The sequence below is a fragment of the Pan paniscus genome, chromosome 16 (assembly GCF_029289425.2).
Source record: "Pan paniscus chromosome 16, NHGRI_mPanPan1-v2.0_pri, whole genome shotgun sequence".
In the NCBI taxonomy this organism is placed as follows: Eukaryota; Metazoa; Chordata; class Mammalia; order Primates; family Hominidae; genus Pan; species Pan paniscus.
Window position 1 is genome coordinate 75022556 of NC_073265.2, and position 13103 is coordinate 75035658.

At 39.0% G+C, this 13103-nt stretch overlaps 1 protein-coding gene across 13 annotated transcripts in view; it reads left to right on the forward strand.

Moving 5' to 3' along the window:
* AKAP13 (A-kinase anchoring protein 13) overlaps nt 1-13103 on the forward strand; it is a 361925-nt gene that overhangs the window by 91830 nt on the left and 256992 nt on the right. For all 13 annotated transcript variants that reach the window (XM_055098908.2, XM_055098910.2, XM_055098909.2 and 10 more), the window contains exon 2: nt 6243-6286. In XM_055098908.2, the coding sequence (XP_054954883.2) occupies nt 6254-6286 (33 nt within the window). In that variant the 5' untranslated portion in view covers nt 6243-6253. The remainder of the gene's footprint in view (nt 1-6242; nt 6287-13103) is intronic.

Consider the following 13103-nt stretch of genomic DNA (forward strand, 5'->3'; position numbering starts at 1 on the left):
TCCTGTTATTTTCCTGGAGGAAGAGCTGAACATTGACTCTTTTACAAGAATCCAAAGTATGCATTGTCATTTCCATGTTAACCCTCACTCGAAATTTTTGTGGGTTTTGAAGGATTGACTGTAGCCCAGTCTTAGCAGGATCCCTGGCCATGGAAATTCATTTGAAGCACATTGTGCCATGGAAGTACCCTGCAGGTAAAAATGCTCTATTTATACTTGGCTGAGTCCCAGACAGCTGCTGTCCGCCTGTTGGGACTGGGAGCAGATGTAGGGGTGATTTGCCCCCTCCTATTTTTTTGTGGATTTGGAAGCTTCCCTGTTGAGAGTGACAAAAACCCTGTCAATTGATGTGGTAGGTATGTCAGACCTGGACAGCTGGTCCTTAGAAAATATGCTGAGATCACCAAGTTAACAGGTACAGAAGGGTTTCCAGTTTGTTATATGATGTTGGGCCTGTGACTCCCCACCCCCCTTTTTAGGGACATGTCATTAACGGTGGAGCGCTTGTTAAAGGCTTCTCTTGTAGCATGTGTAGGTGTGGCTAAAGAATAGTGAACTTGACTGATGTTAATGTACATCTGGATACATTCTCATTTTAATTTTTTTTTATTGGTTCTAGGGACTTTTTGGTAAAGATTGTAGATGTCTTCAGTTTTACACATTTAGGAAACAGTGTCTTTTTACTTATTTCCAGTACAGTTGTGATGTATTGAATGACAAGGGACTTTAAAACAGACGTGCTGTGTATAATGTTTTCTTCCTGATTAAAAAGTAATATCTGTTCATTATTTGAATAGTTACAATTAAGAAACAGATTATTTAGGGATGAAAATTTCCTGTAATCTCCAGAGATATGTACACTTAACATTTTGGTGTTCGTTCCTCCAGATTCTTTTCTATGATTATTGTATTATATTTTAGAATTGTAGTTTACCCACCAGCGTATTTTAAGAAGTTACCAGAAAGGCGTCTCTGAGTATCTGAAGCCTTTCATTTAGCCATTTATGGATTTCAAAGTATCTTATGTGGGGCTAGTCTCCATTGAGACTCAGGAACTCTGCAAGAGGGAGAAGCATTGGCTTCTGCTATGTGCCTGTCAGTGTGCTTTAATACTTTACCTGGATCATCTCTTCCAGTAACCCCACAGTATAGGAAGCATTATTATGCTCTTTCTGCACATAAGGAGATGAAGATTCAGACAAGTTAAGTGACTTGCTCAAGGTAATACAGTTAATTGTAGAGGACTTGCGATTTAATTTGATTTATTGTCTAGAGAATATTGTATGGCACCCTATTACTTTCCTGTATTGAGATGTAGGTGGTGGGGGTGGGGGGGGTTAAGCTGAAAATATCTGTGAGAGGTATAAAGCTGTTGGATAGAGACACACCATTTCTTTCTTCTTATTTTATTTTATTTTTTTCTTGAGACAGAGTTTCTCTCTTGTTGCCCAGGCTGGAGTGCAATGGCGCAATCTGGGCTCACTGCAACCTCCACCTCCCAGGTTCAAACGATTCTCATGCCTCAGCCTCCCCAGAAACTGGGATTACAGGTGCCCGCCACCACACTCGGCTAATTTTTGTATTTTGTTGTAGGGACATGTATAGTTTCACCATGTTGGCCAGGATGGTCTGAAACTCCTTACCTGAAGTTATCAGCCTGCCTTGGCCTCCCAAAATTCTGGGATTACAGGCGTGTGCCACCGCGTCTGTCCTAAGGGGACACACTGTTTCTCTGGCTTATTAAGAGGTATTTGGTTAGTATATAAACATTTTCGTAGCTTCTGAGGTTTTGCAGTCATTTGTTCAGACATATGGGTTGGTGGAAATGCTTTCTGTTCCTTTTCCCAAACCAATCACACAGCCATGTAACTTCATGCCTGAGTTTCTCTGTGGTCCTCTATAGTGATTGAGTTTTTACATAGTTCTTTGCAGCAGCATGAATTTCAAAAATCTCCAAACTTTTGCTATTGCTAATCTTTGTAAACTTTGCACACCCAGCGCTGGTACATTCTGATGATGGTGTCCACACTGCACTCTATGAAGAAAAGACTGATGATTGTTTATATTAAAATGTAGGAAGAGAATTGTAGCAGCAACTTTTGCTTCTCTAATCAACAACACCAGAAGAGACTTACTGTGTGTGGTCAATGGGGGAGAATGTTAATTTATAAATTGAGATAGTTGTATTAAAATTGAGTGACTCTTATTTTGACATAAAGTGAATGTGTCTCTTTTATACAGCAGAAAACTATTAAATTTGTTTTTTCTCATCAGTATAAAATAAAGCGGAAAATGTGGGAAGAATACAAATTCTTAACTTCTGTGCTTCTGCTTATTTCCCACCCCTCATATTTCTGATTCCTTACAACTGTAGCTGGCTTTACTACTGAGTGGTGAAATTGCTGAACATACTTAAAATCACATCATTTAAGACTTTGAATTTTGACATTTCCTCCTCTTCACAGTCTTTAAATAGTAGGCAACCTGTAGGGTTCCGCTGTGTCTGTCATGTATTGTCCCTGTGTTACATGAAAGCAGCCCCAGTGAACTTGTGAATTTGCTCAGTCATTTCACTGGCTACTGGGTGAGGAAGAAGTAGGATTTTCTCTCTTAAAATTCCTTGGTGAAATCATTGGATGGGCATGATGTGTTTCTTTAATTTTCCTTTTGGTAAAAAAATCTACTGACAAAGCAAAGACTTTCAGTTGTTCTTGGTCTTTCAATAGGTTTAGTTTTTAAGTGTGTTTACTCTGACCAAAAACTGCCTTCCTGTAATATGCTCCTCCCTTTAGAACTCAGTTCTTAAGTAGAGTTTGTTTAAATGTATAAAATAAGTTAATGCATTATATGCAGCGAGGTTTTGCATCAGAACCCTGAGTTCTCAATGTTGTGTCAGGTTTAAGTGTCTAGAACACCTTTTAGCTGTTATTTCTATTACTTGCTTTTTTATTTTTGGGGTAAATGAGATCTTCTCAGGGAGGCCTTCCCTCAGCACCATGTTTTAAAGGGCATCTGCCTCATTTGCTATTCCTTCTTCTGTTTTATTTTTCTCTATAGAATTTGTTACTATGTGAAAACTATTTATTTTAATGTTTTATTTACCTGTGTTACCACTAGAATAATATCTATGAAGGTAGGGATTTTTGTCTGTTCCTTCTGTGCCTACAGAGTCTTGAGGAGTATGGTGTCTGGCACGTTGTAGGTGCACAATGACAGCTGAATTAACAATGTCAGGGAGAGTTTGTAGGATGGGGCTCGAGGTGTAGGGCAAGTCAGTTTTTAGATTTGAGGTCATTAGCAGGAGATCCTCTTACGATGTGGGGGGAAAAACACATGTTTTAACGTCAGACTGGGTTTGAATCTGGTCTCTCCAACTTACCCTTTGACCTTGGTGTTAAATGATTTAACCTTTGAAAGATCAATTTTTTTCACTAGTGAAATAGTGGAAATAATATCTTTTTAATGGGGATTAAATGTAATATCAAATATAATGCTCTGTAAATGTTAGTTTTGTCTTTGCCGTTGTGTGCCAGCATTGTGGAAGTCTGAAAGCAACCTGAATTTACCAGTCTGTTTCTGGAGCCTTCTGGGGTCATTACTTTGATTACTTTTGACAGATACATTCTTTTCAGCAGCCTGTGTTGCCAGCATAACAATGACCTGTCCCTTTGACCAGTGTGAGGGACAGACACTTTGTCATCCTTCTTTTAATCCTTGTATCAGAACAACTCTTACAAGTTCTGGTTTTGAAACATGTTTAGAGGAGTTTATAATTCCGAACAGTTCAGATGACATCAGCCCTTTCTTAGAGTCCTCTGAGTTTGCTCAGCTTCCTCATTCCAGGGTGGTGGGAACCATTCAGTTAAATTGATGTTTGTGGTCTTTACACATAGTCATCCTAAGTTTCTTGCGAATCATGAGAGATCAGAGGGCTACTAAGTCACTAGTTTGTCTCTGTAGATTTCTCTAATCCAGGCTTGTCCAAACGGTGGCCTGCAGGCTGCATGCAGCCTGTGAAGGCTTTGAATGTGGCCCAACACAAATTCGTAAACTGTCTTAAAACATTGGCTGGGCATGGTGGCTTACGCCTGTAATCCTAGCACTTTGGGAGGCCAAGGCGGGTGGATCACCTGAGGTCAGGAGTTCAAGACCAGCTTGGTCATCATAGTGAAACCCTGTCTCTACTAAAAATACAAAAAATCAGCTGGGTATTGTGGCGGGTGCCTGTAATCTCAGCTACTCGAGAGGCTGAGGCAGGAGAATTGCTTGAACCCAGGAGGCAGAGGTTGCAGTGAGCCAAGATTGTGCCACTGCACTGTAGCCTGGGCGACAGAGCGAGACTCCATCTCAAAAACAAACAAAAAACTATGAGATTTTCTTTTTTTGCAATTTTTTTAAAGCTTATCAGCTATTACTAGTGTTAGTATATTTTATGTGTGGCGCAACACAATTATTCTTCTTCCAGTGTGGCCCAGGGAAGCTACAAGATTGGACGACACTCTTAATTTTTGTGGATTAACAAGGTGTTAATTCCTGTATAAATTTCACTGATATTTCTTCTGCTTGATGTAGGAACACTTGACAAGTTAGTTAAGGTAGATTGGTCCATAAATTTATAGGTTCTTTCATTCCCATGTCCTAGGCAAGTCTGAGCAGGCCCTGGAAAGCTGATTAAAAGGCCAGTGAGCACAGTGAGGTTAATTTTAAATTAAATGGATATTTAATACATTGAGAAGATACTCAAGCCTTTCAATCTTTCATTTTCATCCATGCTTGCTGTTTGAATCTGATGGGCTTGAAATTGACTTTGTTCTTCTAAAAATGTTGGTTGGTTATTGCTGCCTTTCTCAAGCTTCGTTTTCAATGTGGATTTCTGCAGATAATTTTTGCACCTAAAAGTACAAAGTCATTTAGTGAAGACAGGAAGGAAAGAGTACGCTGAGCCAGGAGGTCTGTTATAGCGCATGGGGTGGACCAGAGAATGAATGGGCATGGGCATGGAGGTGGTTCAGTCAGTGTGGGAAAGCCACCTGCTTGTCAGCTTTCTACTGCGTTGTCCAGCAGAACACATTGAAGCTTGGGGCCTGCAACTGGTGTGGAGATGATTGCATTTAGGAGGCTGATGTAGATTTCTTTCCCTCTAAGTGTGTGTTAACTGCCTTTTGGTGAAGTCTTGATCCGAGACATACACAACTTGATCTGTGAGGATTGTAATATGGAGATGGTTCTGTTATTTCAGTTAGGCATGGTTACGCTACCAAGGCATTGCTTTTCAGTCCAAACAGTTGGTCATTTCACTTTTAGTGAGGCTTTTGTGATTTGTTAGAACACAAAGTTTGTTATTTTGTCTGTTTTTTTTGCATGTATGAATGACACTTTATACTGTTGTTTATTTTGCTGGTTAGTATGTGCCTTCATTTACCTATTGTGAGTAAGAAACTTCCTCAGATGAAATTATAGTGAAGTCACTTGCTTCTGTTTCTCTGACTCTTAAGAGGTTGAGATCACTTTATACTCAAACTCAGGGTGTTTGGTAAAGGACCTACCATTCTGAGCATTTATAGCCTAGATGAAGTCCTGGTCCAATCACCAAGTTAAACTTTTAAGAACATGCTATTCTTAATGTTCAGGAATTCAACCCTGGAAGCCTTCTCTAAATCTTAATGAGATTTTTTGAGAATTCATTTAGTGAACATAAAAATCAGGGAATCCAGCTATTAACTTTGAGGAGGGTGATGCCTTTTAGTGGTTAGAGAGGCAAGCTGTAGCCTCCCTTCTCAGAGAAGGGGAATTGAGGAAGAGAGTTCTAGTGGTCCCTTGCAATCCTCCCCTCACTTTCCAGGTTCCCTAGTAAGACTGGAAGAAGTCCCTGAGCAAACAGCATTTTGTGAGTTTGAGGGACTGTGTAAAAATGTAAGTGAACATACAATGGTTTTGCTTTGATAACTGTTTTAAATATCCTGTTGGTTGTTGAAACTTCTGTGACAGTGAAGCCTTTTTTGTCTTTATTTTTCAATCGGAAGATCTTTCTTCCCCACTTGAAAAGATTGAGTCTGGGGTCAATCCCTGACCCCGCTTCCTTCCTAAATCTCTTAGTGTATAGCGTACAGCTGGGCATATGGTAATCTTGGGCACGGGATTGTACTCACAGAGCTATGCTTGACACCCAGGACTTTAGGTGGCTTATATATTTTCTGTGACAACTTTTAATTTTATTCTCATTTATTCCATTTCTGTTTCAGTGTCCTGGGTCATGAAACTTAATCCACAACAAGCTCCCTTATATGTGAGTAAATCATGAGATTTCTTATTATTTTGTATTTATCTGTTCTGTTTACTTGTTATAATAAGCCACACTCTCACATGATAGATTCTCAAGGAAAAATTTAACCATATGTGCATGAATATATTGGTGTAAGACACTTCAGAAATTGAGTTTGATTTAGTAAATACTAAATGGCTAATCTGTGCATGGAAATGAAAACAAATAATACCTGTAATACTTGAGAGTTAATTTAGTCAGGGTAATAGTATGCACGTATGAAACAAATTGTCCTGCCAAACAGTACTGTAGCTTCTTATTTTTTACCTGCAATTCATTTCTGTAAAAGTAGTGTGGAGATCCTCCTACTGCCATTGTGATTTACCTTATGTTGCAGCTAGGTGGCACTATGTCATTGGCAAGAGTACTGTTTTCTTTAGGACTCATCTCCCTAAAGTGAGGGACTTCCCTCATTCAGTGGGTTGTCATTTCACTTTCTTGATGCTATCCTTTCAAGCACAAAAATTTTCGGTTTTGATAATGTTCTGTTGTTGCTTTTTTTTTTTGGCATCATATCTAAGAAGAATTCCTTGCGTAACCTAAAGTCACAGAGATTTATTCCTATGTTTTCATCTAGGAATTGTGTAGGTTTAGTTAGCTCTTACATTTAGGTATGTAATGTGAGAGTTCATTTTTGTGTATTTTGTAAGGGAAGAGTCCAACTTTTTTCTTTTGCATGTGGATCTCTAGTTGTTCCAGCACCATTTGTTGAAAAGACTGTTCTTTCTCCCATTGAATTGTCTTGGGCATCCTTGTTGAAATTGATGATAAGTGTGAGGAATTTTTTCTGGACTCTGAAGTCGATTCCTTTCATTTAGGTTGTTTTTGATTTCTTTCAACAGTGTTTGGTAGTTTTCACTGTATAAACTTGGTACTTCCTTGAAATTTGTTGCTTATGGTTTTATTCATTTTGATGGTATTGTTAATTTTGTTATCTTAATTGTTCAGTTCTTTTTTTTTTTTTTTTGGATGGAGTCTGGCTCTGTCGCCCAGGCTGGAGTCCAGTGGCGCGATCTTGGCTCACTGCGAGCTCCGCTTCCCAGGTTCACGCCAGTCTCCTGCCTCAGCCTCCCAAGTAGCTGGGACTATAGGTCCCTGCCACCACTCCTGGCTAATTTTTTGTATTTTTAGTAGAGACGGGGTTTTACCATGTTTGCCAGGGTGGTCTCGAACTCCTCACCTCGTGATCCACCCAGCTCCCAAAGTGCTGGGATTACAGGCGTGAGCCACAGCACCTGGCCAATTGTTCAGTTTTTGATTGTTCATTGCTTATATATAGAAATACTGTTGATTTTTGTGTACTGATCCCTGAAACTATAGCCTTGTGTCAGAGATGAGTTACAAACTATAATCTAACTTGTTTGGCCACAGTTTTTAAGTGGATGCCTTAGGATTTTCTCTGTACAGGATCAAGTGATCGGAGATCGTTTTCTTCCTTTCCAATCTGGATGCCTTTTATTTCTTTTTCTTGCCTAATTGCCCTGAGAAGCATGTCTGGTACAACATTGAATAGAAGTGGTGAGCGCAAACATCCTTGTCTTTTCCTGATCTTAAAGAGAAAGCATCCAAGCTTTCACCAGTAAGTATGATGTTGTTAGGTGTGGGTTTTTCACAGGAATCTTTTGTTAAATGAGGACATTCCCTTCTATTCCTAGTTTGACTATTTTTATGATGAAAACATGTTGGATTTTGTCAGGTGATCTTTCTGTGTTGAGATGACCATGTGGGTTTTTTTCCTTTCATTAATGTGATATATTACATTGACTCAATTAAATAGTTTTTATTTATTTATGGAGATGGGGCCTTGCTCTGTCACCCAGGCTGGAGTGCAGTGACATGATCATAGCTCACAGCATCGTGGAACTCCTGGGATCAAGGGATCATCCCACCTCAGCCTCCTGAGTAGCTAGGACTACAGATGTGCGCCACCATGCCTGGCTATTTATTTATGTATTTATTGAGACAAGGTCTTTCTCTGTCACCCAGGCTGGAGTGCAGTGGCGCCACCATGACTCACTGTAGCTGTGATCTCCCAGGCTCAAATGCTCTTCCCACCTCAGCCTCCTGAGTAGCTGGAACCACAGGCATGTGCACCCATGCCCAGCTATTTGTATTTATTTTTTGTAGAGACAAGATCTGACTATGCTGCCCAGGTTGGGCTCAAGTGATCCTTCCACCTCGGCCTCCCAAAGTGCTGGGATTACAGTATGAGCCATCCTGCCTGGCCCGTTTTAATTTTTAGAGATAAGGTCTTGCTGTGTTGCCAGGCTACCTTGGTTGAATTTTTAATGTTAAGGCAACCTGGCATTTCTGAGATAAGTATCATTTGATAATGCCGCACAATCTTTTTTATATGTTGTTGGATTTGTTTTGAAAGTATTTTGAGGACTTTTGTGTCTATACATAGAGATATGTTCTATAGCTTTCTTGTGATGTCTTTGTCTGGTTTTGAGTATTAAAGGTTTTTCGTTAGGGAACAGTTGTAAATAAGTAGTTGTGTTATACAGAAGGATGGCTCCTCCAAATTTATTCACTTCTTAATCCCTAGAACCTGTGAATATTTACCTTACATGGCAAAAAGAACTTTTCATACTTGATTAAGTTGAGGATCTTAAGATGGGAGGTTATTCTGAAATACCTGAGTGTCCCAGTGTAATTACAGGAGTTCTCATGAGTGAGAGGGAGTATCAGGAGAGTCAGTGGTCAGAGTCAGAGATTTGAAGATGCTACACTGCTGGCTTAGAACATGGAGGAAGGAGCCCATGAGCCACAGAATGCAGCTCTAGAAGCTGGAAATAGCAAAAGAACACTTTCTCCACATAGAGACTCTAGAAGGAACACAGCCCTGCTGGCACCTTGATTTTTAAACAAAGTGAAAGTCATTTTGGACTTCTGACTTCCAGAAATGATAATATGATAATAAATTTGTGTTGTCTGAAGCCACTGAGTTTGTGATAATTTTTTGCAACAGCAGTAGAAAACTAATAGAGTAGTAGTTTGAGAAAATTAGTGATAAAGGATAATTGGGAAGGAAAGGATAAATGCAGTTAGGTCAGTTAGAAACTCTCTGATCTGCCATCATGGAGCCTGAGAACTTTAGAGTTAGTAAATACTTTAGCTAATATATGCTTCAACCTCTCCCTTTTAGACATGAGGAAACGAGGTCTGAAGATGTTGTGATAAGATGGCACAGCTAATTGGTGGTAAATTGTGAATTGAACCTTTGTTTTCTGGACTTAAGTCATAGAAACCACTGTAAACCTTGTTAAGCTTAAAACGTTTCATTCTGTTAGGGAAGCACAGCTCAGTTCTGAGTAACATAGTTAATACACTAAGTGCTTTGTATATGTTTGTGTTTAATTGACTTGAGCAGGCTCTACTGAAGAATACTTCTTTAAACTTCAGGATTCAAGTATGTCCATCAACGGTAATACTTAATGGGGCAATATGTTATCTCCTTTTTAAAAGGAGAGTAAGTGTATTGGATTCTCAGTGAACTGAGTCAAGTTGCAGGGATTTATGCTGTTTTGATGAGGAAAAGTAGCTGTTTTATGATAGCTCATTGAGCAGGGTGGTGGGGGCAGTTCTCTGCACCTGGACAAAGAAATAAGCAAGAGAACAAAGACTGTGAAGATTTTCATTTAGATCATATTTGGGATCTGCCAGGGGTGAGTATCATCATTAGAAGGGAGAATATTGCTGCTAAATAAGGAAAAACGCTGTACCCGGAGAAGAACTTTTATCTGTCAGTTAAGACAAATAGGCTGGACTCCAAATAAATATTTTAATCAGACTTTGAATAAAGATGTGTCCAGAATACATTGCAATAGTTAAAAATGTAAGGAAGGTTCCAAAGTGTACAGGTGGCAGTACTGTTGGATGTTTAAATTAAGCTCTTTTAATGAATTATTTTCAATGAAATGTTCACCATAAAATGTGCAGGACCCTGGCCTGAAACTTTGGAGACCAGTAGCTCAATATGGCTATGCCTTGGTTTTCCTGTCTGTTAGCTCCGATTGCATGAGTACAACCTTTATGTTAGGTAAGCTAGTTACATCACTAAGTCGGGTTTTTCTCACAGTCGCCACAAAAGTAATGATTATTGCCAGATGAATTGATAAGAATTGCATTTTCAGTTCCATTTAGTGGTAGTGCTAAAAACTCTGAGTAGCTACTAGTATCCTTCTTGGTATGAGGGCCTGGATTGTTTAGAGAGAGGAAAGATGGAGAGGCAGTGGCAGATGCAAGAAATATTTCAAAAGAAACAGCAGGGCCAAATGCTTTATTAGACATAGGGAGTGAAAGAGAACCATGAATGACAGTTCATTGAGAACTTGAGTGTGAGTGACAGCTGATGCCATCATTGGGTATAGAGAAGAAGGAGATGATGATCTTGTTCTTTACACATGTTAAATAAAGTCACATGGGTGTCCTGTTCATAGGTGGAGGTGTGTGCTTGAAACTACAGAGCAAGGAAGTTGGTTTTGAAGTGAAATCGTTTGAGTCTTCTCTAAGAAATTGATTCTTTTGACACCATGTGACTGTAAGAATAGATGAGCTCTTTGAGAAGCTAAAAGAGTAGATGGAATTAGTATAGTGGACTGTGGTGTGGAAGACAAAGTGAGTCAAGAAAGGAGTTCCAGAAACCTGGGTTGCATTTTAGCCTTAAACATTTTGTTCCTGGTGTTTTTTAATTTCACTTATACATCAGGATTGGAAGTAAACTTTGGGCTGGAGCTGGGCAATTTATTCTTTTATTCAGGTGCCTTCTTTGTGCCAAGACCTGTTCTGGATGCTGGAGATTTAGCCATGAACAAAACAGAAGGTCCCTGCTCTCCTGGTACTTGCATTGTAGTGAGAAGAAGGAAGACAGCAAGATAACATATCAGGAAGAAAAGTTCTGTGAAAATAAATGAAATGGCGATGTGATTGTGCCTGACCAGGGGCTGTTTTATCTTGGGTGGTCAGGGAAGGCCTTTGAGGAGCATGTCATTTAGGCTGAGACCTGAAGGAGCCAGCATGTGAAGCTCCTAGAAGTGTTCTAGCCCAAGGGAACAAATGCAGAAACTCTAAAATGAGAAGTAGTAACTTAATATGTTTGAGGAACAGAACAGTGGCTGGGGCTTAATGAGTGCAAGGGGAAGGGGTCCAATCTCTTCTGCATGAGGTTGGAGATTTAGGGAGGAGATGAGGAAAAAGCTGGATCTTGTAGGATTTAACAGACCATTGGATAATCTCCCTGGGCCTACCTTGCCTCACATCTGAACCCTACTACAGCTCCTATCCCTGTGTGTACTCAGAAAACATTAGAGCTCCTTCTGGCTTGAGGTCAAGTCAGACCTCTTAGGGTTACTGGGATTTATCCTAATGTGGATCTGCTGACCCTGGGCAGATGGGATTCTTAGGTAGTTTAAACATACATATTTTGGACTACCCTTTTGAGGAAAAAATAGTTTTAGTCCTTTCTAGTTACCATTAAGATCCACATTTAGATATAAATGGATGTTCTTGAATTGAGGAATATATATATATTTATTATATATTATATTATATATATTGTATATATTTATTATATATTATTATAAATATTATTTATATATAAATATATATTTTTATATATAATATATATTTTTTAGCAGATTTGGCTCTTATGAGAGGACAGTGTAATAAAGAATACTTCTTTGTTTTTATATTGTTTCATGGCTGGATTGCTTTTTGGGAGGAAAAAAACTATTTTCAAAACTTGGTACTGTTACTCCATTTCTGAACCTGAATAAGTGGTGTATAATATGATTTAATAGTAGTCCTTTCATTCTCTCGTTTTCTGTGGGTACTTTACCTGCAGTTGTGTAATTCATTTGCATCACCTGTAACCTTTCTGGTTGACAGCTCCTTAAAAACAAGAGCTCATGTTTGCATAGTACCTCATAGTTAAGAAAGCACATTTGCATGCCTTACGTTAATGCATGCAGTGCTCACAGCAGTGTTACCAGTCCGAGAGCAGAGAAAGCTGCATCGTTACCCTCGTCATACATAAGGAAACGTAAGGTTAAGACGGTTCATCTAGTGAATGGCAGAAGTGGGGCTTTACCCAGAAATGGTTACTCTGAAATTCATTGTCATTTTTCTATATACCAAGATGTCTTATTACAAATACCAAGTCCACAACTGTTCCATAAGATGCAAACATGTCATAGCACTTAATATTATAGAGACTTGCAGAAATAAAATCCTTTTAAAGAATAGGTAACCCAAGTTTACTCTTCCATTTCATGTTTTAAAAGATTTAATGGGTTTTATTTGAAATAACTTCAAGGCCAAGCACAGTGGCTCATGCCTGTAATCCTAGTACCTTGGGAGGCCAAGGCAGGAGGATCGCTTGAGCCCACGAGTTCAAGCCTGCAGTGAGCTATGAACATACCACTGCACTATAGCCTGGGCTACAGAGCGAGACCCCATCTCAAAAAACAAAATGAAACTTTAAATGTACAGAGAAGTTACAAGAAGAATACAATAACTTCACCTCTATCAACTCTTGTTAAATTTAGTCACATTTGCTTATTCTCTGTATTATATATTTTTATTTGTTTTAGTCATTTGAAAGTTGCAAACATTATACTCTGTTCCCCTTAAACATTTCAGCGTATATTTCCTAAGAACGAAGACATTCTGCTTCATAACCACAGTATAATTAACAAAAAACAGGAATTGTAACATTGATGTAATACTCTTAACATGATGTAAGTCTATATTCACATTTCTCTAATTTTCCCAATAATGT